General features: G+C 48.5%; 2 protein-coding genes across 7 annotated transcripts in view; one reads left to right on the forward strand and one right to left on the reverse strand.

Annotated features, from left to right (window-relative positions):
* Nucleotides 1-19,181, reverse strand: part of DNAAF5 (dynein axonemal assembly factor 5) — a 56,364-nt gene extending 37,183 nt beyond the window's left edge. For all 3 annotated transcript variants that reach the window (XR_004739207.3, XR_004739205.3, XM_035290195.3), the window contains exons 1-4: nucleotides 18,565-19,181; nucleotides 15,835-16,019; nucleotides 1,247-1,371; nucleotides 662-780 (exon numbers count right to left, since the gene is read on the reverse strand). Coding sequence is in view for 1 of the 3 variants with exons in the window: in XM_035290195.3 (XP_035146086.1) it covers nucleotides 662-780; nucleotides 1,247-1,371; nucleotides 15,835-16,019; nucleotides 18,565-19,159 (1,024 nt within the window). In the remaining 2 variants the exon portion in view is untranslated. The remainder of the gene's footprint in view (nucleotides 1-661; nucleotides 781-1,246; nucleotides 1,372-15,834; nucleotides 16,020-18,564) is intronic.
* The window catches only part of PRKAR1B (protein kinase cAMP-dependent type I regulatory subunit beta), a 169,414-nt gene continuing 163,743 nt past the window's right edge, over nucleotides 18,265-23,935 (forward strand). For 2 of the 4 annotated variants that reach the window (XM_078364447.1, XM_078364452.1), the window contains exon 1: nucleotides 18,265-18,308. The gene's annotated coding sequence lies outside the window, so the exon portion shown is untranslated. Of the gene's footprint in view, nucleotides 18,309-18,569; nucleotides 18,671-23,935 lie in introns of those variants that run through there. The other 2 variants (XM_035290215.3, XM_008989272.5) reach the window with 1 other exon arrangement.

A 23,935-nucleotide genomic window follows, 5' to 3' on the forward strand; every position in this document is an offset into this window, starting at 1 on the left:
GACTCTGCACAGTGAGAGGCACGGGTGCACATGGGTGCACAGGGGTGCCTGCAATGTGGCCAGGTAGTAAACATGGGAAGGGTGGGAAGCCACAAAGCAGGGGACCCTGTTCCCAGGGTGGCAATCACATGGAACCACAAAGACCTCACTTCATCCGTGGCCCTCGTGCCCAGCTCTGTCTTGGTGAAATGATGAGCCCCTCATCCCACTGTTTCCAACACCCCCTGACCACCAGCAGAGCTGCCCAGGAACCCAGAGTTCAATGTACCCTCATGTGCACAGCCAAGTAAGCGGGGTGGACACTGTCTAGCTGTGCGCTGGATGCTTTCGGAAGCCCATGGTCTTTTAAAAATAAAGCTGGCTAGAGGAGGGGAGAGGCCACTGCAAGATGCATGGGTTCTCCTAGACGCTGAGGAGAGATGTGCTCTGCCCAGGATGCAAGGAGGTCCCAGGTACCTGGGATACAGGAGTCCCAGCCCAATGTGGGGTGACGACTGCACCTTCCTGACATGGCCGCCTGGGCTCAGAATGCCTGTCCCTTACCCACAAATCTGCCTGGGCTCAGAATGGTAACAGCTGAAGCTTCCTTCAGGCTCAGAAGCCCCTTTCCCACCAAACAAGGACTCATCTCCCGGTGCCTGCCTCTGCCGTGGCTACTCACCATGCGGAGGGTAATGGGGTGGGGGGGGAGGGGTAAAGTCCAGCTTGTCCTTCAGGTCCTCCTCATTCTCCCTCTGCCACTGCAGGCCGACATCCTCCCAGAGGCTAGCAGACAGCTGCCTAAGGCACAACAGACAGATGACAGCAGCTCAGGGCAGGGCACATGGGGGAGGGCCCTGCAAATTCCCAAGGACGTCCAGGAGGCCCCAGGCCTGGGCCAGGATGCCGGTCGCCCACAGACCTCACTGTGTGAGAGCGGGAAGCTCCCTGACCCTCAAAAGGGTGGACCAGAAATTCTATTCATCTTGTGAGCACTTCATTGACAGTATAAAAGGGGGCCATCTGATCTCTGTTCATGTGCTCAGTTGAATGTTAAAATGATGGGAAGTGATATTTACAAAACCAGAGGCCTACTGTATGGCATATCATCTCAGAGCACTTGGATGAGGGGACATGAGCTGGTTTCTGTGACAGATTCCGAGCAAAGAGAAGCCACCACTGTTGGGTACTACTGTTTAGGAAAACCAGTCCCTGATAAACTAGATGACAGAACTCGTGGCTGCCTGCTGGACGCCTGCCCACGTACCTGACCTCGGGCATCTCATCATCAATGGTGCTGAGCAGCAGAGGGATGAGCTTGTGGAAGAAGGAGTAGCGGTCACGCAGATGCAGCAGCCAGCCACCCACCACAGAAGCCACCGCCCGCCGGACCTGTGCATGAGAAGAAGGGGTGAGGATTCGTGTAGGCAAAGGGGATGCTGGGGTTGATGCCATGGTGCAGCTCTGAGTGCTGCCATGCAGGCGCCGCCCAAGGCAGAGGCACATGGCTGGGGTCCTGGGAGCCACAAGCCTGGGTCCCAGCCTGTCCCCTGCTCCTGAGGCAGCTCTGCCAGCCCCCACTGGCTGGACTGGAGAGGAATGCTGCTGTCCTGAAGGCTCACGCACGTCCCTCATGCCCTGGCCTGGTCCAACTAGCAACAGCAGCTACCCTAGCTGGTGCGTGAGCTGTGCCGCACATTCGAAATCTTCTGCATGAAAACCTCCTGGCCAGGCTGGGCCCTGTCTCACCCTGGGTGCTTAGCGAGTCGTGGCTACAGCAAGTGTGGTGCACAGTGGCCATGTCTCAAAGACTTCTGGTCCCAGAGCCCAGGGCTTATGGAGGAAACCAGCAGGGTCCCCAGATGTCTGAAGGGGGGCACTTGGGCCTCTGCCTACCTTGCCTACACAAGCGGAGGAAACCAGCTTAACATACACCAGATGCCCCAGCTAAGCTTCTGAAGGGCAGTGCCTGAGACAGGGACCAGCACCAACACTCCTCAAAGAAGGGAAGTGGGACAGGCCAAGAAAAAGCTGGATAGCCGCAGACTGTTCCTTGGAGCTCTGGGGCATGGACGAGCTGCAGAGCTGTCCCCCATGACACCAGGAGCCAACTCTGTGGTGTCATCAGTCCCTGGCTGCGCTGTGGGATGCAGGAGCCTCATCCCTCCTGACACTGTGAGTGAAGTGTCTCTGCCCAGCCACACACCATTAGCAACAGCACCTACAGCTGCTCATAGGTACAGGGAAGCTGAGCAGCAGCTGTGCCCAGGGCATGTTCACTAGCTGGGACTCAGAGGAGGGGCTGCTCCGCCCCAGCTCCAACAAGGCATAGAGCCAAGCAGATCACACTGAGGCCTTGCCCCTGCTGGCCTGGGGGGCCCTGGGCCCTGGCCTGACCTCTCCAAGGTTCATTACCACCTGGAAAACAAGAAAGAATGACTGACTGGACTTGTCACTAAGGTCCTGCAAGGAGTGGACAAGTTCATGCAAGGAGAGGCCCATCACACCTGATTCCCGCTCCCCGTGTGGTGTGCACAGGTTACTCTGGGTATGCAAACAGCAGGGAAGCGGACGACAGGACACAGGAACGTGTGGTGCATTTGTGAGGGTTATTCACTGACACAAGGTCTTACTAGCAACCAAAAATACAAGTACTCAGATAACAACCAAGAGAAACCCAAATCGACATCATGGCTACTCCACCACCTGGCTAGATATCTCCACAGAATAAGCTGTCACTGTCGTCTTCATGCACAGTGCCTGGCAGGTCTCAAGCAGAGATGCCCCAGGGTTGAATGCAGGTGACAGGCACCACTCACGGCCACACCTGCCACAACACTAATCTAGGTGAGTGGCAAGCTCCAAGCTCAGCCAGGGCCACGTGCCGAGATGCTGGAAAGCCCATTGGGCAAAGGGTGTGACTGAGACAAGCCAGACTACAGCCAGCCCTGTGCCCAAAGGTGGGAGACGGGCAGGTGTCCAGGGTCACATGGCAAGGCCTGAGCACAATGCCCCAGGCCGGCAGACGGGGAGCAGCCTGAACTCGCTGGGATTGGCCTCGCTGCTTTCTCCTCCCTGACCTCCTGCACATCCTGCACGGGTGCCAGGCTCTCTGCAGGGCCCTGCTCAGGACGGCCCCCTGTCCATTGGAACCTACAGATAGGCTTGCTTTGTAGAAAGGAGCTTCAAACGTCTCACCTCATGAGCAAGGACAGCTGCAGGCCCAGGTTTTGGGGCTGCTCCTCAGTCTCACGAACGACCCCCTTTTCTATTAGTCTCTAGTTAGTATCATAAGAAACCTGCAAATTCCAATTAGCCTGAGACAAATTATCCCTTTTTAGTTCAAAAACATCACTTAATACTGAACTGCCATGTAACAGTTTAACAAAGCAGGACATTTTTCAATGTTTTTTTAAAAAGCAAAATAAATGCATTAGAAGACTTCTCAAGAAGGATGGATACAAACAAGCCCAGACTGCAGACTACAGTAAATGCCTAACAACATCGACCATCAGCCACCAGCATCCAGAGCATCCAGGAAAACATGACCTCACCAAGTGAACTACGTAAGGCACTGGTGACCAGTCCCGGAGTGACAGGGATATGTGACCTTTCAGACAGAAAAATCAAAATAGCTGTTTGAGGAAGCCCAGCACAATCTAAGATAACACAGAGAAGGAATTCAGAATCCTATCAGACAAATGAACAGATATTGAAATAATTAAAAAGAATCAAGCAGAAATTCTGGAGCTGCAAAATGCAATTGGCATACTGAAGAATGCAATGGAGCCTCTTAACAGCAGAACTGATTAAGCAGAAGAAAGAATTAGTGAGCAGCTTGAAGACAGGTTATTTGAAAATACACAGAGGAAACAAAAGAAAAAAGAACAGAAAGAAAGAAGCACGCTTACAGGATCTCAAAAATAGCCTCAAACGGGCAAATCTAAGAGGTCTTGGCCTCCGAGAACAGGCAGAGAGAGAGAGATCGGGGTAGAACATTTATTCAAGGGATAATATCAAAGAATTTTCCAAACCTAGAAAAAATGCCAGTACTCAAGTTTAAGAAGGCTTAACCCAAATAAAAGCAGATTAAACCCAAATAAAACTACCTCATGACATGTAACAATCAAACGCTCAAAGATCAATGATGAAGAAAGGATCCTAAGAGCAGCAAGAGAAAAAACAAATCACATATGGTGCAACTCCAGCATGCCTGGCAATGACTTCTCAGTGGAGACCTTACTGGCTAGGAGACAGTGGTTCGGCATAAAGTGCTGAAGGAAAGTAAACTTTTACCCTAGAATAGTATATCTGTGAAAAATCCTTCAAACGTGAAGGAGACAGACCTTTCCAGACAAACAAAAGCTGAGGAATTTCATCAATATCAGACCTGCCCTACAAGAAATGTTAAAGGGAGTCCTTCAATCTGAAAAATAAGGATGCTGAGGAGCAATAAGAAAGCATCTAAAAGAATAAAACTTACTGGTAACAGTAAGCACACAGAAAAACACAGAATGTTGTAACACTGTAACTGTTATGTGTAAACTACGCACACCTTGAGTAGAAATACTAAAAGAGGAGCCTATGAAAAACAAGTAACTGGCCAGATGCGGTGGCTCATGCCTGTAATTCCAGCACTTTGGGAGGCTGAGGTGGGCAGATCACCTGAGCTCAGGAGTTCAAGATCAGCCTGGCCAACATGGTGAAAACCTGTCTCTACTAAAAGTGCAAAAATTACCTGGGTGTGATGGCGGATGCCTGTAATCTGTTACTCAGGAGGCTGAGGCAGGAGAATCGCTTGAACCTAGGAGGCGGAGATTGCAGTGAGTCAAGATCACACCACTGCACTCCAGCACAGGTGACAGAGTGAGACTCTGTCTCAAAAATAAAACAATAAAAATAACTAAATAAAAATAAAAATAACTACAACAACTTTTCAAAACAAAGTATAATAAGATATCAACAAAAACAACACAAAGTTAAAAAGCAGAGGGGATGAAATTAAAGTATAAAGTTTGTATTCATTTTTTTCTTTATTTTAGCAATCAGTGTTCAGCTGTCATCAGTTATCATGAGGCTTGCAAATAACATAACCCATTATTTTAAACTGATGACAGCTGAACACTGATTGCTAAAATAAAGAAAAAAATGAATACAAACTTTATACTTTAATTTGCAAGCCTCATGGTAACTTCAAATCAAAAACCCTACAACAGATAACAAACACACACCCAAAGGAAATTAAAACAAACCATTAGAGAAAATCATCTTCATAAAAAGGAAGAAGGCAAAAAGGAAGGAAGAGCAGACCACAAAACTAAACAGCAGGAGTGCATCCTTACTTATCAGTAATACTGAATGTCAGTAGACTAAACACTCTATTCAGAAGACAAAGTGGCTGAATGGGTCAAAAACAGGACCCAGCTATCTGTTGCCTACAAGAAACACATGTCACCAAAAGGCACACACAGATTGCAAATGAAGGGATGCAAAAAGATATTCCAATGCAAATGGAAACCAAAAAAGAGCAGGAGTAACTATACCTAGACAAGACAGATTCTGAAGATGAAAACCATTTAAAGAGACAAAGGTCATTATATAACGATAAAGGGGTCAATTCAGCAAGAGGATGTAACAACTTTAAATATATATGCACCCAATATTGGAATGTCCAGATATGTAAACCAAATATAATTAGAACTAAAGAGAGAGACAGACTCCAACACAGTAATAGCTGGAGACTTCAACACCCCACTTCCAGTATTAGACAAATCATCCAGAGAGAAAATCAACAAAGAAACATCAGACTTAATCTGCACTAGAGACCAAATGGACCTAGCAGATATTTAGCGAATACTGCATCCAACAGCCATGGAATACACATTCTTCTCCTCAGCACACAGATCGTTCTCAAGGATAGACTATATATTAGGCCATAAAACAAGTCTTAAAACATTAAATTAGAAATTAATAACAAGAACTTTGGGAACTATACAAATACACAGAAATTAAATAATATGCTCCCAAATGACCAGTGGGTTAATAAAGAAATTAAGAAGGCGGTGGCTCAAGCCTGTAATCCCAGCACTTTGGGAGGCTGAGGCGGGTGGAACACGAGGTCAAGAGATTGAGACCATCCTGGTCAATTTGGTGAAACCCCGTCTCTACTAAAAATGCAAAAAATTAGCTGGGCATGGTGGTGCGTGCCTGTAATCCCAGCTACTCAGGAGGCTGAGGCAGGAGAATTGCCTAAACCCAGGAGGCAGAGGTTGCGGTGAGCCGAGATCGCGCCATTGCACTCCAGCCTGGGTAACAAGAGCAAAACTCCATCTCAAAAAAAAAAAAAAAAAAAAAAAGAAAGAAATTAAGAAGGAAATTTAAAAAGTTCTTAAGTGAAAATGGAAACACACTATGCTAAAACAGCAAAAGCACCTGCATCCAAAAAGTCGGTAACTTCAAACAGCAACCTAACAATGCATCGTAAAGAACTAGGAGAGCAAGAGCAAACCAAACCCAAAATTAGTAGAAGAAAAGAAGGAAGATAAAAGCAGAAATAAAAGAAACAAAAAAATACAAAAAACCAACAAAATGAAAAGTTGGTTTTTTGAACACATAAGCAAAATCAACAAATCTTTAACCAGACCAAGACAAAGAGAAGACCCAAGTAAATAAAATCAGAGATCAAAAAGGAGACATTACAAAACTGATACCGCAGAAATTCAAAGGATCATTAGAGACTAACATAAGCAACTACACCATGAGCAACTACACCATGAGCAACTACATCATGAGCAACTTCAACACAAGCAACTTACAAGCAACCACAGTGTGAGCAACCTCACCGTGAGCATTCACACTGCTAGCATCTACACTGTAACCAACTACACCGTGAGTAACCACACTGTGAGCGACAACACCATGAGACACTATTCCATGATTAACCACACCGTGGGCAACCTAACTGTGAGCATCCACACCAGAGCAACCACACCACAAGCATCTACACTGTAAGCAACTACACTGTGAGTAACCACACTGTGACCAATGACACCATGAGACACTATACCATGAGCAACCACACCATGAGCAACTACAACATGGGCAATGATGCTGTGAGCATCTACACCACGAGTAATCATACCATGAGCAAAGACACCACGAGCAACAACACTGCAAGCATCTACACCATGAGCAACTACACTGAGAGCAACTATACCGTGAGCAACCACACCGCTAACATCTACACCACAAACAACCACACCACAAGCAACGACACCATGAGCAAAACTGCAAGCATCTATACCATAACTACACTGTGAACAATCCCATGAGCAATGACATTGCAACGATGTTGTGAGACACTATACTGTGAGCAACCACACCATGAACTACACTGTGAGCAACCGCATCATGAGCAACACTGTGAGCATCGATACCACAAGCAACTTTGCCATGAGCAACCACACCTCAATGACACCATGAGCATCTATACTGTGAGCAACCATAGTACAAGCAACTATACTGTAAGCAACTACACCATAAGAAACCAGTGTGAGCAATGACGCTGTGAGCACCTACACCATGAGCAATGACACTGTGAGCAACTATACCATTAGTAACAACACCACGAGCAACCACACTGCGAGCATCTACAGCATAAGCAATGACACCGTGAGCATCTACACCATGAGCAACCACACACACGAGCAACCACACTGCGAGCAACACCATAACACTGCGAGTAAGGACACCGCGAGCACCTACACTATAAGCAACTTCACCATGAGCAACAACACTGTGAGGAACACTGTGAGCAACGACACCATGAGAAACACTGTGAGTAACTTCACCATAAGCAATGACGCTGCGAGCAACAACATAAGCAACAACACCGTGATCAACCACACTGAGCAACTACACTGTGAGCAACCACACCACGAGCAACTACATCACAAGCAATGATACTGTGAGCAACAATACCACGAGCATCTACACTGTGAATAAACTATGTTGTGAGCAACTACACTGTGAGCAACCACACCGTGAACAGCTATACTATAAGCAACTATATCATGAGCAACTTCACCATGAGCAACTATACCATTAGCAATTACAATATGAGAAACTACATTGTAAGCAACAACAGCAACTGCACTGTGAGCAACTTCATTGTGAGCAATGACATGGTGAGCAACTACACTATGAGCAACTATATTATGAGCAACTACAGTGTAAGCAACAACACCGTGAGCAACTACACTGTGAGCAACTACACTATGAGCAACTATTCCATGAGCAACTATACCATGAGCAACTATACTATGAGCAATTATATGCCAATAAATTGGAAAACCTAGAAGAAATGGATAAATTCCTAGACACATATAACCTACCAAGATTAAATCATAAAGAAATCCAAAACTTGAACAGACCAGTAACAAGTAATGATATTGAAGCTGCAATAAAAAATCTTCCAGCAAAGAAAAGCCCAGGACCCAATACTTCACTGCCGAATTCTACCAAATATTTAAAGAACTAATGCCACTCCTACTCAAACTATTTGAAGAAACAGAAGTAGAAGGAATACCTCCAAACTTAATTTACAAGGCCAGTACTACCCTGATACCGGAACCAGACAACGATGCAATCAAAAAAGAAAACTGCAGGACAATATCCCTGATGAACACTGATGCAAAATTTCCTCAACAAAACACTGTTTCAACAGCACATTAAAAAGATAATTTGTCATGACCAAGTGGGATTTATTCCAGGTATGCACGGATGGCTCAACATACACAAATCCATCGATGTGATACATCATATCAACAGAATGAAGGAAAAGAACTATGTGATTATTTCAATTGATGCCCCAAAGACATTTGATAAAATTCAACATCCCTTCATGATAAAAATCCTCAAAAAATTGGCTATAGAAGTAGCATACCTCAACACAATAAAAGCCATATGCAAGAGACCCACAGCTAGTATCACACTGAATCGGGAAAAACTGAAAATCTTTCTTCTAGGGGCCGGGAGCGGTGGCTCACGCCTGTAATCCCAGCACTTTGGGAGGCCGAGGCGGGTGGATCATGAGGTCAAGAGATCGAGACCATCCTGGTCAACATGGTGAAACCCCGTCTCTACTAAAAATACAAAAAATTAGCTGGGTATGGTGGCATGTGCCTGTAATCCCAGTTACCCAGGAGGCTGAGGCAGGAGAATTGCCTGAATCCAGGAGGCGGAGGTTACAGTGAGCTGAGATCGCGCCATTGCACTCCAGCCTGGGTAATAAGAGCAAAACGCCGTCTCAAAATAAAAAAAAGAAAATCTTTCTTCTAAATGTGGAGCAAGACAAGGATGCTTGCTTTCACCACTCTTAGTCAACATGTTCCTAGAAGCTCTAGCTAGAGCAATCAGACAAGAGAAATAAAAGGAATCCAAATGGAAAAGGAAGAAGTCAAATTATCCTTGTTTGTAGGTGATATAATCTTACATTTGGAAAAACCTAAAGACTCCACAAAAAAACTATTAGAACAGATAAACCAATTCAGTAAAGTTGCAGGATACAAAATCACCAAACAAAAATCAGTAGCATTTCTATATGCCAACAGTGAACAATCTGAAAAAGAAGTCAAGAAAGGAATTCCATTTACAATAGCTACAAACAAAATAAGATACCTAGGAATTAACCAAAGAAGTGAAAGACCTCTACAATGAAAACTATGAAACACTGATGTGAGAAAATTGGAGAGGACACACACACAAAATGGTATACTCCATGTTCATGGACTAGAAGAACCAGTATTGTTAAAATGTCCATACTACCCAAAGCATCTACAGATTCAATACAATCCCTATCAAAATACCAATGACATTCTTCACAGAAATAGAAAGAATAATCCTAAAATTTATATGGAACCTCAAAAGACCCTGAATAGCCAAAGGCATCCTGAGCAAAAAACAAAACAAGACAAAAACAAAATTGGAGGAATCACATTACCTGACTTCAATTTGTACTACAGAGCTACAGCAACCAAATCAGCACAGCACTGGCATAAAAACAGACACATAGACCAATGAAACAGAACAGAGAACCCGGAAATTAAATCCATACATCTACAGTGAACTCATTTTTGACAAAGTTGCTAAGGACATACATTGAGGAAAGGACAGTCTCTTCAATAAATGGTACTGGGAAAACTGGATATCCAAATGCAGAAGAGTGAAACTGGACCTCTATCTCTCACCTTATACAAAGATCAAATCGAAATGGATTAAAGACCTAAATCTAAGACCTCGAACTATGAAATCACTACAAGGACACATTGGGGAAACTCTCTAGGATGTGGTCTAGACAAAGGTTTCTTGAGTAAAATCCCCAAAGCACAGGCAACCAAAGCAGGGATGGGCAAATGGGATAACATCAAGTTAAAAAGCTTCTGCACAGCAAAGAAAACAACCAACACAGTGAGGAGACGACCGCAGGATGGGAGAACACATCTGCACAAATACCCATGTGACAAGGGACTAACAAGCAGATCCAAAGGAGCTCAAATCTAATAATCCAATTTAAAAATGGGCAGATCTGAATGGACATTTCTCAAAAGAAGGCAAACAAATGGCAAACAGGTACTTGGTAGGAACTTGACAAATACTCATCTCTGAAAAGCCGTCCATGCAGCCCCAGCCTCTCCTGTAACGTTTGTTGTTCCTGGAAGGTCCCTCTTGACAAGAACAGACCTTGTGGTCTCGCCAGTGGCACACGCTGAGCAGGAAAATTGCAGCAGAGCCGAGCAGCTGCTGACTGCAGGCCTGGCGACAACCAGTGAACCCCTGCAGGGCGAAGGCCAGAAGCCACCCGAGAGTGGCACAGGGCCATTTGTTCAGGGCCTGCCTCACAATTGCACAGCCACACGTCCGTCCCACCTGCCTCATGGGGTTCTGGATGTGGTCAGTGACATGAGCTAGGAGCTGCAGTTATGTGGGCATGAGGAGATGCATTAGCCCCTGCCGCACTGGGATACCCCCTTTCTACAACCTCAGACACCATCCTGGGGCCTAAGGCTCCAGGGCGGCTCCCACGGCACGACCTTGCTCTGACACTCACCTGGCTGTGCTACCTGAGTGAGCTCTGAGCCCTCCGAGCCTTTAAGGAGGAGATAAAGTTATTTCTGGGCCCTCCCAATGAAGTTCAGTGATCTAAGCTGAGTCTAGCAGGCTGCTGGAAAATTTCCTACAAGTCAGAAGACAGTCAGGACCTTCTGTGTACAGGGCATGGGGTCCGAGTGCACCAATCTTTGGGTCGTTGAGGGGGCTGAGGTGTCTGCAAGGAGCCCAAAGTGGGCTCCAGGACAGGGTCACAGGGCTGATCAGGGTAACAGGGCAGTACCGTGACTCCACATGAAACTCATGTGAAGGGCAGTACAGAGTCTCTAACAGAATGCAAACTCCACTGGGAAGAAATGGGCCACACTGGAAGAACTGTCTTGGACCACACACAAAATAACACTAACACTAATGACAGCTGAGGAGCTAAAAGAAAAAAAAAAAAAAATCGCAAAGAAAAAATCTCATACCATTTTATTTTATTTTTTTTTTTTAGGGAAAAAGAGAAAAAGAAGGGGAAAAAAAGAAAAAGAGGGAAAAAGGAATATTACTTCATTCCTAAAATGGGTTTCAATAATGGCCGATCAATATTTTGAGTGTTTAAAGTGGTTAATGCATATTTTATGTGTTTAAAATGGGGACCTCTATTGTGTTTATTTGTTCTGGCTCTGAGTTCAAGTCCTGGATATCGTTATCAATTTGTTGTCGCGTTGAATCTAAATCTCATTATGTGTCTTATGTATCTGGGTGTTAAGATCTCTTATTATTACATTAATCCTTTTACCCTTACATCCTTGTAGCTTTGAAATCTATTTTATTAAGTGTGAGAATTGCAACTCCTGCTTTTTATTTATTTATTTTTTCTCTCCATTTGGTTGGTGAGTTTTTTTCCATCCCCTTGTTTTGAGTCTTTGTATATCTTCAGATATATCGTTAGATTTTGTGGATAATATATATTTTGTGTATTTAACATGGAGAGCTCTATTGAGTTTATTTGTTCTGGATCTTAGTTCCAATCCCGGGTATCGTTATCAATTTGTTGTCTCATTGAATCTAAATCTCATTATGGGTCTTATGTATCTGGGTGTTAAGATCTCTTATTATTACATTAATCCTTTTACCCTTGTATCCTTGTAGCTTTGAAATCTATTTTGTCAAATGTGAAAATTGCAACTCCTGCTTCTTATTTATTTATTTTTGCTCTCCATTTGGTTGGTACGTTTTTGTTTTTTTTTTTCCAACCCTTTATTTTCAGTCTATGTATATCTTTGGATATACCGTTAGATTTTGTCTGTATCTTTTGATTGGGAGATTTGGTCGATTTAAATTTAGGGTTGCTGCCATTTGTTGTTAACTGGCTATTTTGTCCTTTCGTTGATAAAAATTCTTCTTTATGTTAATGCTCTTTACTTTTTGATGTATTTTTAGAAAGGGTCATACTGGTTGTTCCTTTCTGTGTATAATGCTTCTTTTAGAAGTTCTTGTAAAGCAGGCCTGGTGGTAATAAAATCTCTGAGTACTTGCTTGTTCCTAAAAGATTTTATTTTTCCTTCAAATGTAAAGCTTAAATTGGCAGGATATGAAATTCTGGGCTGAAAGTTCTGTTGATTAAGTATATTGAATATTGGCCCCCACTCTCTTCTAGCTTGTAGGGTTTCCGTTGAGAGATCTGCTATAAGCCTAATAGGCTTACCTTTATGGGTGACTTGATCTTTCTCTCTGGCTGTCCTTAATATTTTCTCCTTCGTTTTGATCTTGGTGAATCTAATGATTATGTGCCTTGGGGTTGGTCTTCTTGAGGAATATCTTTGTGGTGTTCTCTGTATTGCCTGGGGTTGAATAGTGTCCTGCTTTGCTAAATTAGGAAAATTTTCCTGGATAATGTCCTGGAGAGTATTTTCCAGCTTGACTTCATTCTCTCCCTCACATTCAGGTACACCAATCAAGCGTATATTAGGTCTTTTCACATAGTCCCATATTGCTTGGAGACTTTGCTCATTCTTTTTTATCCTTTTTTCTCTATTCTTGTCTTGTCGTTTTGTTTCATTAAGTTGGTCTTCTACCTCTGATACCCTTTCTTCTGCTTGATCCATTCGGCTGTTTAAGCTTGTACATATTTCACTGAGTTCTCGTGTTGTATTTTTCAACTCCATAAGTTCATTTGTATTCCTCTCTATATTGTCTATTCTTTTCAACATTTCATCTAATCTTTTTTCCAAGTTCTTAGTTTCTTTACATTGGGTTAGAACAAGTTCCTTTAACTCCCAGAAGTTTCTTATCATCCACCTTTTAAAGCCTACTTCAGATAATGGAACACAGTCCTTTTCCATCAGGGCTTGTTCCGTTACTGATGAGTCCTCTTCCATCAGGGCTTGTTCGGTTGCTGATGAGTCCTTTTCCATCAGGGCTTGTTCCGTTGCTGATGGGTTCTGATTTTGAGTATACTCGGCCTTCTTAGGCTGTTTTTTTCCCTTCATTATAAATGAACCGCCTTTCTAATTAGTTTTCTGAGTCGACGTCCGACTTATTGATTCCCAGTGCTGGGATCCGAGCAACCCACTGTGGCAGCCTAAATAGCAGCGATAAGACTGATGGTGTTCTTCTGCCCGGGAATCTCTGGTCTGGCTTCCCTCTTGAGTCCGCAACAAGCGGCTCTGACTTCCTGGAGCTCCAAACTCTGGTCAGTAGGGGAAGCAGTCCCGTTGGCTCTGCGTGAAGAGCTGCTGCGCCGAGACGCCGGCAAACCGCTGCGGCAGCCACAAGAGTCGCGCTGGCGACCCGTGGGGCTCCTCCACTGGGAATCGGCTAATCGGTGAGTGACGAAAATTCGTCTAATGATGTGGCGTCGTCTCGTTCTCTGAGCTTTCACTGGGAGCTACAATCCTGAGCTGTTAGTGGTCGGCCATCTTGGATCTAATCTCATTTTAAAAAGTTTATGAATTGGTGTTGGGCAGCATTCAAAGCCATCCTGGGCCGCAGGTAGGACAAGCTTGCTTTAGATCAACAGTGTGATGTCAGCTTTCTAACAGACAGCTACTGATACAGGGTAGGCTGTTTATGCATAGCTACCAATAGAGTTATAGCATTTACAGACAACTATCGATACACAGTTATGGTTTTAGAGTTACAGTGCAGTTAACACCAAGTTACACTGTTAGCTATGGAGTTATAGTATTTGCAGCAGAGTGCTCCACAGAGTACCAGTATTTGTAGACAGCTATGGATACAGTTACAGTATTTTTAGACAGTTATAGAGGGTTACACCAATAGCTATGAGCTACTGAGCTTCAGTATTCACACAGAGCTCTCCATACCGAGTCATCACACTGTTCTGAGGAATAAGACTTGACCCATGACAGACACCACTTTTCCTGTGGGCCATGCTCTGCCTCAGGCTTAAGGAAGGTGGCAGAGAAAGCAGCCAGTTGCCTGCACTTCTTGCTGGGCTCTGTTCTTGCCCTGGCACCCTGAACTACACTCCACAGTCCAGGCATTTGGTCAGTGCCAGAAGCACCTGCTGCAAGTGCTGGGCAGCATGGACACCAACCTCACACTCTGCCCGCTTCCTCCCCACTGGGCAGAGCCTGATTTGCTCAGGGGCCCTCTGTGCTGCCTGGTGCTGACCTCACGCCAGCTCCAGGAGGGACCAGCAAGGGTACATGGTAACTCAACTTCCGCTGGCCTGAGAAGACCAAGGCGGTGAACAAAGGCTCCTGGTGGGAAAGGGTCTCCCGTGTCTCTGTGCGCAGCCTCAAGGCAGCCACGCTGCCCTGAGGGAGAGAGCCAGAGAATGAAGCCTGGGCATGGAGGCAGAACAGGGGCGTCCTGAGCAGGTGCTGTGTCGCTCCTGGAGCCGGTCCTACATGTGGACCCCAGCAGCACATGGCAGCACAGACGAGGGAGCGAGTCATGGCTTCCATCCTGGCCCCAGAATACCCCGAGAGACTCTTCAACTCATCACCTTCATGCCATTTCCCATCAGGAAACCTACCTTCCACAAGGCTGAACCTGGAGGAAGGAACATGTACCAGTGAAGGAGCCAGACATAAAAGACCACACGTCTGACTATGCTGACAGACAAACTCAGACACACAACGATCAGAGGCCGCTCAGCTTCACTAACCTAAAAGGGAACTGCCCCTGTGGCCACAGTGTGTGGCGTTTCAGCAAGTCACTGGGGCCTCAGATCTAAGATATGCCCTATAGGTGCCTCTGCCAGCAGTAAAGCCAATACTCAGCCCCGCCTGTAGGATTCCTGCCTGCCTGCCTGCCTGCCTGCCTGCCTGCCTCTCGGTGGGTTCCAAAGTCCAGCAGCATAGTTATCTCCAGCAAACCAACTGGGATCCAGGCCCCCGGTAGTGCAGAACTGAGGCAGCCCGACTCCACTCTTCTCCTCCCAGGCCAGGTCCACCAACCACAGTGGCTTTCATGAAAGTACACCTTGATGGATGGGCACACTCAGGAAGCCTCTGCAACTGCTGAAGTGCACGCCGTGTCTAAGAGACAATAAGGACACCAGCCATCCTTTCTCCCATCTCTTGACATTAGTAACAACAAACATTAAACCAGTTCAGCTCTCTCCTAGTTTTTCGAAGATGTGAATAGGAACATCCTGTGACTAGGAATAATGAAAGGACATTTGGTGCATGCAGCATTCTGAAAAAAGAACAAGTGAATCAGTTAAAAATAGCACATCAGCCCGCCTGCGGTACAGCGAGGAACAGACTGTCCAAGAAAAACACCCGTTACCTGCGGGACGTCATCAAACAGCCGTTGAGCAAAATGGGAAAGCACGTCATCCACGGACTTCCCATTGCCGAACTGGATCACCGTGCCCGTGGCTTCAATGGCGGCCACACGGACCTTCCAGTGCTGGTGGGAGATGGTCTGCATCAGGGGCCCGATCAGAGACTCCGACTGCATGTGGAAGTGGTCTGCGGGACAGGGAGGCCCCAGTTACCGGAGCTGCTCCCACACACCTTGCCCAGGCCCAGCTCTGTGGGCTTCCTGCCCCTGTGAGCTCCTCACCTCCTTTCCTCTCCCACTCCAGGTCCTTGCTGTGGGAACAGCACACAACCCAGGCTGCCAAGCAGAGCTCTGCACCACCCAGCACAGGAAGAGGCTCAGAGACAAGGGTCCTACCCTGATGACACCTGTGCGACCCAGAAACTTAGGGGGACCAGTGAGGAAAGGCTTGGGGCACAACCCCACTGTGGCTGAAGACAGGAGAGCCTGGACCTGCTGAAGCCATGGTGGAGGTCTGAGGGGGACAGTGGCCAGAGGAAAGAAGTTGAGCCCAGAGGACATGGGCGAGGCTCCACTCCCAGCTGCACCTGAGACCAGACCCCAGGCTCTTCTGAAAAGCTGGGCCAGCACCACTCCAGGCAAGGCCACTGCACTTCCTATTTATTAAGTCCCCGAAGAAAGTCATAACCAGAGGTGGCGGCAGCCTGTAATCCCAGCTACTTGGGAGACTGAGGCAGGAGAATCGCTTGAACCCAGGAGGCTGAGGTTGCAGGGAGCCGAGATCGCGCCATTGCACTCCATCCTGGGAGACAGAGTGAAACTCTGTCTCAAAAAAATCAAGTCAGAACCAGAGGGTCCCTGGGATCCAGGCCACCTCTTGCCTCAGCTCTGCATTACCGTGGGCCTATCTGGGACATGGCTATTCTAATGAGACTCTGGGTGAGTTCTTCAACCTCTCTGCCACTGCTCAGTGTGACCAGGGCCAGAGGTGAGGCACTCCCTCCCAGGGAAGAGGAGGACCACAGGTGCTGGAGATGAGGCGATGCTTCAGGTAGAGGCACAGTCCCTCACCCCACAGCAACCAGTGAGCACATACCCCAGCAGGCTGTGCTCGGGGCTGGAGCACAGGTGGGTACGGTGCTGCCCTATGGAACCTATGATTCAGTGAGGGAACATGGCAAGGCCAGGAGGAGCTCCCTGAAGGAAGCAGAAGCAGACTATGACGCTGAGGCATAGGCCCGGTACGGAAGTGATTGAGGGTTAAAGAGAAATACACGAAATGCCAGGAATTCTCAATGGCCATGACTAGCCCATGGCTCTTCCCACAGCTCCAGAGGAGTTCTGGACCATGTGAAATCCAAAGTTAACTAACATGGAAATCTCGGCATTTCCCCAAGTCCAACTCCTCCTGTCCATCCCAAAGCCCCTGCCTCCTCACCTAGTTCCTTAAAAAGTCATGTCAGTTTCACATTCAGCCAGTTTCTTCCATCAGCAGAAGTCCTCCCTAGTCCAAGCCAACCCTTCAATTTAGGATTAACCATGGCCTCCTTACCCCCTTTCCTGCCACTTCTGGAACCTAATTTCCATGCAGCTGCAGTGATCTTTTAAGAACCTGAACCCAGGTCTGCCACTCCCATCAACAACCCCTGCACTTCCCGCTACAGTCAAACTATCACTGGGCCATCACTGGGGTGGCCTGCGCTGGCCAAGTCCCTCACTGCTTTCCTGCCCCCTACCGCCCAAGGATTTACAGTCTCAATGTTCCCTCCTCCAGAAAGCCTTCCCTGCCAGCAGGAAGCAGGCACCTGCTATCATTCCACATCCCAGCCAGGGGAGGGAATGGGCAAGACCCTGCAGGAATGGCGAGTTCAGGAAAGGGAATATCCGAATCAGATCAGAGCTCTAAAAACGACGCGGAATATTATCAAGTGGAGTGATAACGAATGTCCACTTAGGACAGTCGTTCAAGCCAGAGAGGGAAGGCAGTGGAGTAGGACAGAAAGAATGGAGTCTCCAGGCCTTGGTCTACCCCTTGGGAAGCCTGCCCTGCAACCCCCTTCAGCGCGTCCCCTTAACCAGGCACAAGTCCTGCAAGTCCCCCAGGGGGAAGGAAAGGGGACCGCAATCAGAGCGCACCCCCACCTCAACTCACTTAACAAGAATTTCTGCGGGGGTTTCCAGGGATTTGGACAGGAGCGCTGGCTGGTGGGCCTGGGTAGGGGGGCTCAGGCAGGCAGAAGGGTGGGAGTTGAGGGAGGACAGGGAGTTGAGGAAGCACGTGGTATAGGACCGGCAGGTGGAGGGGCACAGGGAGCAGACAGGTGGGGGGGAGGGGCTTGAGACATGGAGGGTGGAGGCGGGGAGCAGGGGGACGTGGAGGCCAGAAGAGTGGGGGCCAGGAGGGTACAGGGTTACGGGCGGCGGAGGGGAGGGGAGGGGAGGGGGAAGGAAGAAGCAGGTGGCAGTGCAGGGAACAGGTATGCGGGGGTAGAGAGCAAGGGAGCGCGTGAGGGGCGAGTTGGTAGGTGGACGTAAGGCAGGGGACTCAGGGGTGGTGAGAGTAGGGACCGGGCGCGGGGGTTTAGGGCAGAAGGGTGGGGGGCGCGGGATATGGGGAGGCCGGGATGTTGGGGGCCCAGGGCCGAGCCCTAGTGGTTGTGAGAGGGGCCGCGGAGGTGGAGGTGGGGGTGAGGGTGTGGGGTGGGGGACTCGAGCCGGGCCTGGGGCGCTCACCGGGCGTGGCCTGCGCCAGGGCGGCAGCGCAGCTGCAGCTTTCGCGGCGCACAGCGGCGAAGGGGTCGAGCAGGGAGCAGCGCAGCACGCGAAGGGCGTCGTCCAGGTGGGGCGCGAGAGCGGCGCCGCCCAGGTCCACTGCCAAGCTCAGCAGCTGCACTAGCGCCAGGCGCAGCTCCTCGCAGACCTCGGGCTGGCGGCGCGTGGGCTCCGGGCAGGCCAGGCGTGCGGCGAGCGCAGGCAGCAGGCGGGGCAGGGCGTCGTGGGGCCGCGCCGCGCGGCGAAGGCCCAGACTCAGCAGGTGCACTGCCAGCGCGCGGCAGCCTTCGGCGGGGTCACTCAGGCAGCGCAGCAGTCGCGGCAGCAGCAGGCGCGCCCAGGGGCCCTGGAAGGCGGCGGGGTCGGCGGCTGGGCCCGGCTCCTCCAGCGCGCGCCGCAGGGCCTCCAGGGCGCGCCGCCGGCCCGGCTTGCTGTCGGCCTCCAGCCCAGGCAGCAGGCGGCTTAGGGCTCGGCTCAACTCCGCCGTCTCCGCGGCCTCAGCACCCTCGGCCGGGTGTGGGGCCTCTGTGGCCTTCGCCACCCCCGGCGTCGCCATTTTGCCAGCGTCGCCTGTCACTAAGGGGAACGGCGGCGCTTTCGCGGCGCGCGGCGCGAATTACGGCAGCACTTCCGGCCTGCGCTGGGGGCGGGGCGCCGGGTTTCTTTCTCCTCGCTGGTGCGCGCAGGGCTTTGGGCCCTTGTCCAGCAGCGCTCTCCCGCTGCCATGCGCCGTCCCCGGAGTCCCCGCCTGTCGCCCTGCTGGGCCTTGCCTTGTCCCCATTGCACTGATGGAAACGGTCTGGGAAGGCTGCAGCTCGCCCGGGTTGAGGGCGCCGGGCTCCAGGCCTGGGCCTGTCCCTAGGGAATCCCGCCCTGCGGCCTGGAGAGGTTGGATGTCCCGCCTGGGTCTAGGGTAGCAGGGGAGTCCCTCCCTGAGCCGCCTAGAGCCCCTCTGGCCTTCCAGGAGGGAATGGCGTTCCAGGAAGGGCCGTTCCACGAGGGAATGGCGCTGGTTTTGCGGATCCCACTGGTGGTGTAAGACAAGGTGCCTGGACTGGGCTTCACGTGCAGCCTGTGATTGGATCCCAGGTGTAGTAGCCCAATAGGTTTGCCTTGCTGCCGAGGTAGAGCCAAGACAGGGGAATTGCAATAGAGAAAGAGTTTAATGCATGCAGAAACTGTCTAAATACGACACTGGATTTTTATTACTCAAAGCAGCTTCTGAAAATTCTGAGATGGGTCATTTAAGGATAATTAGGCAGGTAGGGGGCCAGGGAGAGGGTAGTGCTGATTGGTCGGGTTGGAGATGAAATCACAGAGAGTCAAAGTTGATTCTCTTACTGGCTTTTGTTCTTTGGTGGGATCACAGAACTGGTTGAGCCAGATTACTGGTGTGGGTGGTGGCAGCTGGTGCATCAGAATGCAGAGTCTGAAAGTTACCTAGAGCACCAATCTTAGAGTTAGCAATATTTATGTTATCCTAAGGAGCAATTTGGGACGATTGGAATCTTGTGGCCTCTAGCCACATTTCTAATTTTGTGGCTCATGTGTTAGTCTTACGAAGGCATTCTGGTCCCCAGGCAAGAAGGAGGTTGGCTTCAGGAAAGGGCTGTTATCATCTTTGTTTCAAAGTTAAACTATAAACTAAGTTCCTCCTAAAGTTAGCTTGGCATCCTCCCAAGAAATAACAAGGCAGCTTGGAAATTAGAAGCAAGACTGTTGTTTCACAGTAGTGACCTTGAATAAAAGGTGCCTAAACAGCATGGTGGCAGAGTTTGTGTGAGCCCAGCCTGGAACACAAATTTGACAGCACTCACTGCAAACCAGGAGTCCCCAAGTCTGGATAGCTAAGCACTTCTCATTTGTGACCATACACTGAGTTTTCTAAAAGCAGAATGTGTGTAACTGTAGGACTAAACATCGAGTTTGACCTTTTTTTTTTGAGATGGAGGTTCACTCTTGTTGTCCAGGCTGGAGTGCAATGGCATAATCTCAGCTCACCACAACCTCCGCCTCCCAGGTTCAAGTGATTCTCCTGCCTCAGCCACCCAAGTAGCTGGGATTACAGGCATGCGCCACCATGCCCGGCTAATTTTGTGTTTTTATTAGAGACGGGGTTTCTCCATGTAGGTCAGGCTGGTCTTGAACTCCTGACCTCAGGTGATCTGCCTGCCTCGGCCTCCCAAAGTGCTGGGATTACAGGTGTGAGCCACTGTGCCCGGCCTTGACCTTCTTTTTTGTTGTTGATGTTTGTGTTGTGAAATGGTGACATTCAACAGTATTTCTTAAATGTCATTATGTAGCATTCAGTAACCTTCATTCATTGTTTCCTCCAACAGCCATTTGTTTGACCAGGCACTATCTGCAACACATGGGACATGATGACAATGATGTAAAAACAGGCCACAGTTCCAGCTCTCCCAGATCTTAGGTCTTGCAGGATGAGATAGCCCTTAATGGAGAGATAATATCTCTTCATTGTGTTCAACTGCGGTGGTCCTGAGAGAATGAATGTCAAGGGATGTTGAACTAGACTTGTGAGGCTTCCCTGAACAAATGATAGCAGAGTTAAGATATGAAGAGTAAGTAAACATCGTATTAGTCTGTTCTCATGCTGCTAATAAAGACATACCCAAGACTGGGTAATTTATACAGGAAAAGGTCCATGTGGACTCTCAGTTCCACATAGCTGGGAAGGCCTCACAATCATGGTGGAAGGCAAGAAGGAGCAAGTCACGTCTTACATGGTTGGCAGCCAACAAAGAGAGAATGAGAGCTTGTGCAGGGAAACTCACCCTTATAAAATGATCAGATCTTGTGAGACTTATTCACTATCATGAGAACAGGACAGGAAAGAGCCACCCCCATTATTCAGTTAAACCTCCCATTGGGTCCTTTCCACAGCATGTGGGAATTGAGGGAGCTACAGTTCAAGATGAGATTTGGGTGGGGACACAATCTATACCTCAGGATATGACCCTATTTGGAGATAAGGTCTTTGTAGATGTGATCAAGGTAAGATGAAGTCATTAGGTTGGGTGCTAATCCAATATGACTGCTGTCCTCATAAAGGGACATTTTGGAGATAGACATGCATACAGGGGGCATGAAGTATGACCATGAAGAGAGGCCTTGAGGAGCCAGCCCTGCTGGCACCTTGATGTTGAGAAATCAGTTTCTCTCATTCAGCTACCCAGCCTGAGGTGCTTTGCTATGGCAGCCCCAGGTAGCAAACAGGGAGGGAGGCTGACACTCTCACAGGAGCAGGCAGGGAGTGAGCAGGTGGATGGGGCCAGGCCATGGGGACCTTTGTCCTAAAACATGGGGGAACTAAAGATTTCAAGGTGGGAGTATTGGCAAGATTGGGCCTGTATTTTTCAAGGATCCCTTTGGCTTCTGTGGAACAGATTGGTTGGGAGCCCTTGGAAGGCTGTGGGAGTGGTGAAGAGAAGAAATTATAAGTGCTTTAATTATGATGGTGGGACTTCACTTTTCTTTGTTCCTTCTGTTGAAATACAACAAAATACCCTGCACATAATTCAGCAGGCAAAGAGGAAAGGACCTTCAGAGTTGTCAGTAAGACATGCTGGCTAGAGACCTCTGGACTGGAAGAACAGCAATGTGGTAGGTGCCCCAGATTTTCTTTGTCTCATATGTTCCTGCACTAGTCCCCAGGGAAGCCTGCAGCCCATAACCACCAACAGTCACAGACAAAAATTTTCCAGGGAAAGCCTCCTCTCTCTGGCCAAGCCCTGGGAAGGGGATGCCCCACAGAAACCTAGAAGGTCTCTACCTCCTCCGTGCCACAATCTGCTCTCAGGGACAGTTTCTAGAGGGTAGCTACCACCTTCATGCCATAATCTACCCTCAGGGACAGATTCTATAACGTTAACTACCACTACGACTTCCTCCACACCACAATCTGCTCTCAGGGACAGTTTCTAGAGGGTAGCTGCCTCCACCATGCCACAATCTGCTCTCAGGGAGGGTTTCTATAGGGTAGCAACCTCCTCCATGCCACAGTTTGCCCTCAGGTACAGTTTCTAGAGGGTAGCTACCACCACCATGTCACAGTCAGCTCTCAGATGGTTTCTAGAGGGTAGCTACCTCCATGGCACAATCAGCTCTCAGGGACGGTTTCTAGAGGGTAGCTACCTCCTCCACATCACAATCTGCTCTTAGGGATGGTTTCTAGAGAGTAGCTACCACCTCCATGCCACGATTTGCTCTCAGTGACAATTACTAGAGGGTAACTGCCACCTCCATGTTGCAGTGTACTCATAGGGACAGTTTCTAGAGGGTAGCTGCCACCTCCACGCCACAATCTGCTCTCAGGGAGGGTTTCTAGAGGGTAGCTACCACCTCTACACCACAATCTACTCTCAGGGAGGGTTTCTAGAGGGTAGCTACCACCTCCACACCACAATCTGCTCTCAGGGATGGTTTCTAGAGGGTAGCTGCCACCTCCACACCACAATCTGCTCTCAGGGATGGTTTCTTGGGGGTAGCTACCACTTCCATGCCACAATCTGGTTTCAGGGAGGGTTTCTAGAGGGTAGCTACCTCCATGCCACAATCTACTCTCAGGGACGGTTTCTAGAGGGTAGCTATCACTTCCATGCCACAATCTCCTCTCGGACGGATTCTTGAGGGTAGCTACCACCTCCATGCCACAATCTGCCTCTTAGGGATTATTTTAAAGCTCTGCTGGCCCAGTAACCTGTGCCTAGGACCTGGGTTTCCAGTGGAGTCTGCACCGTACTGGTAGTGTCAGAGGAACATGAAATGTGGCCTTCCTCCTTGTAGAACAAAGAGACCCAGAATGAGCATGTTCTTCCTGCTGCAGCAAAAGGTGGCCCAGTGATGCCAGGTGGCCCAGGGAGGTACCTTTCACCCCTCCAGGTGGCACCAATGGGAAATGAACAGCAGCCCCAGGAGAGCCAGAAGAATAAAGCAGACCAGGAGGGCAGTGACAGGGCTCTGAAGACAAAACTGTTGAAATGAGAGGCCACAAAAATAGGCTGAAATCTGCACCCTGAACCTGAACAGAGCAACTGCCTGCTAAAATAGATTAAAGTAGGATCAGGAGTCTCCAGACATCATAACCCAAATGTCCAGGATACATCTAGAAATCACTTGTCACACGAAGAACCAGGAAAGCCACAACCTGAAGATAGTCAGGTAACTGATGTGAATTCCAAGATGAGTCACATGTTGGAATCATCTGCCAAGAATTTTTAAGCAGTCGTAAGAACCAGGCTTGGTGCAGTGGCTCACGTCTGTAATCCCAGCACTTTGGGAGGTTGAGGTGGGCAGATTACCTGAGGTCAGG

This window comes from Callithrix jacchus, chromosome 2, assembly GCF_049354715.1.
Source record: "Callithrix jacchus isolate 240 chromosome 2, calJac240_pri, whole genome shotgun sequence".
Taxonomy (NCBI): Eukaryota; Metazoa; Chordata; class Mammalia; order Primates; family Cebidae; genus Callithrix; species Callithrix jacchus.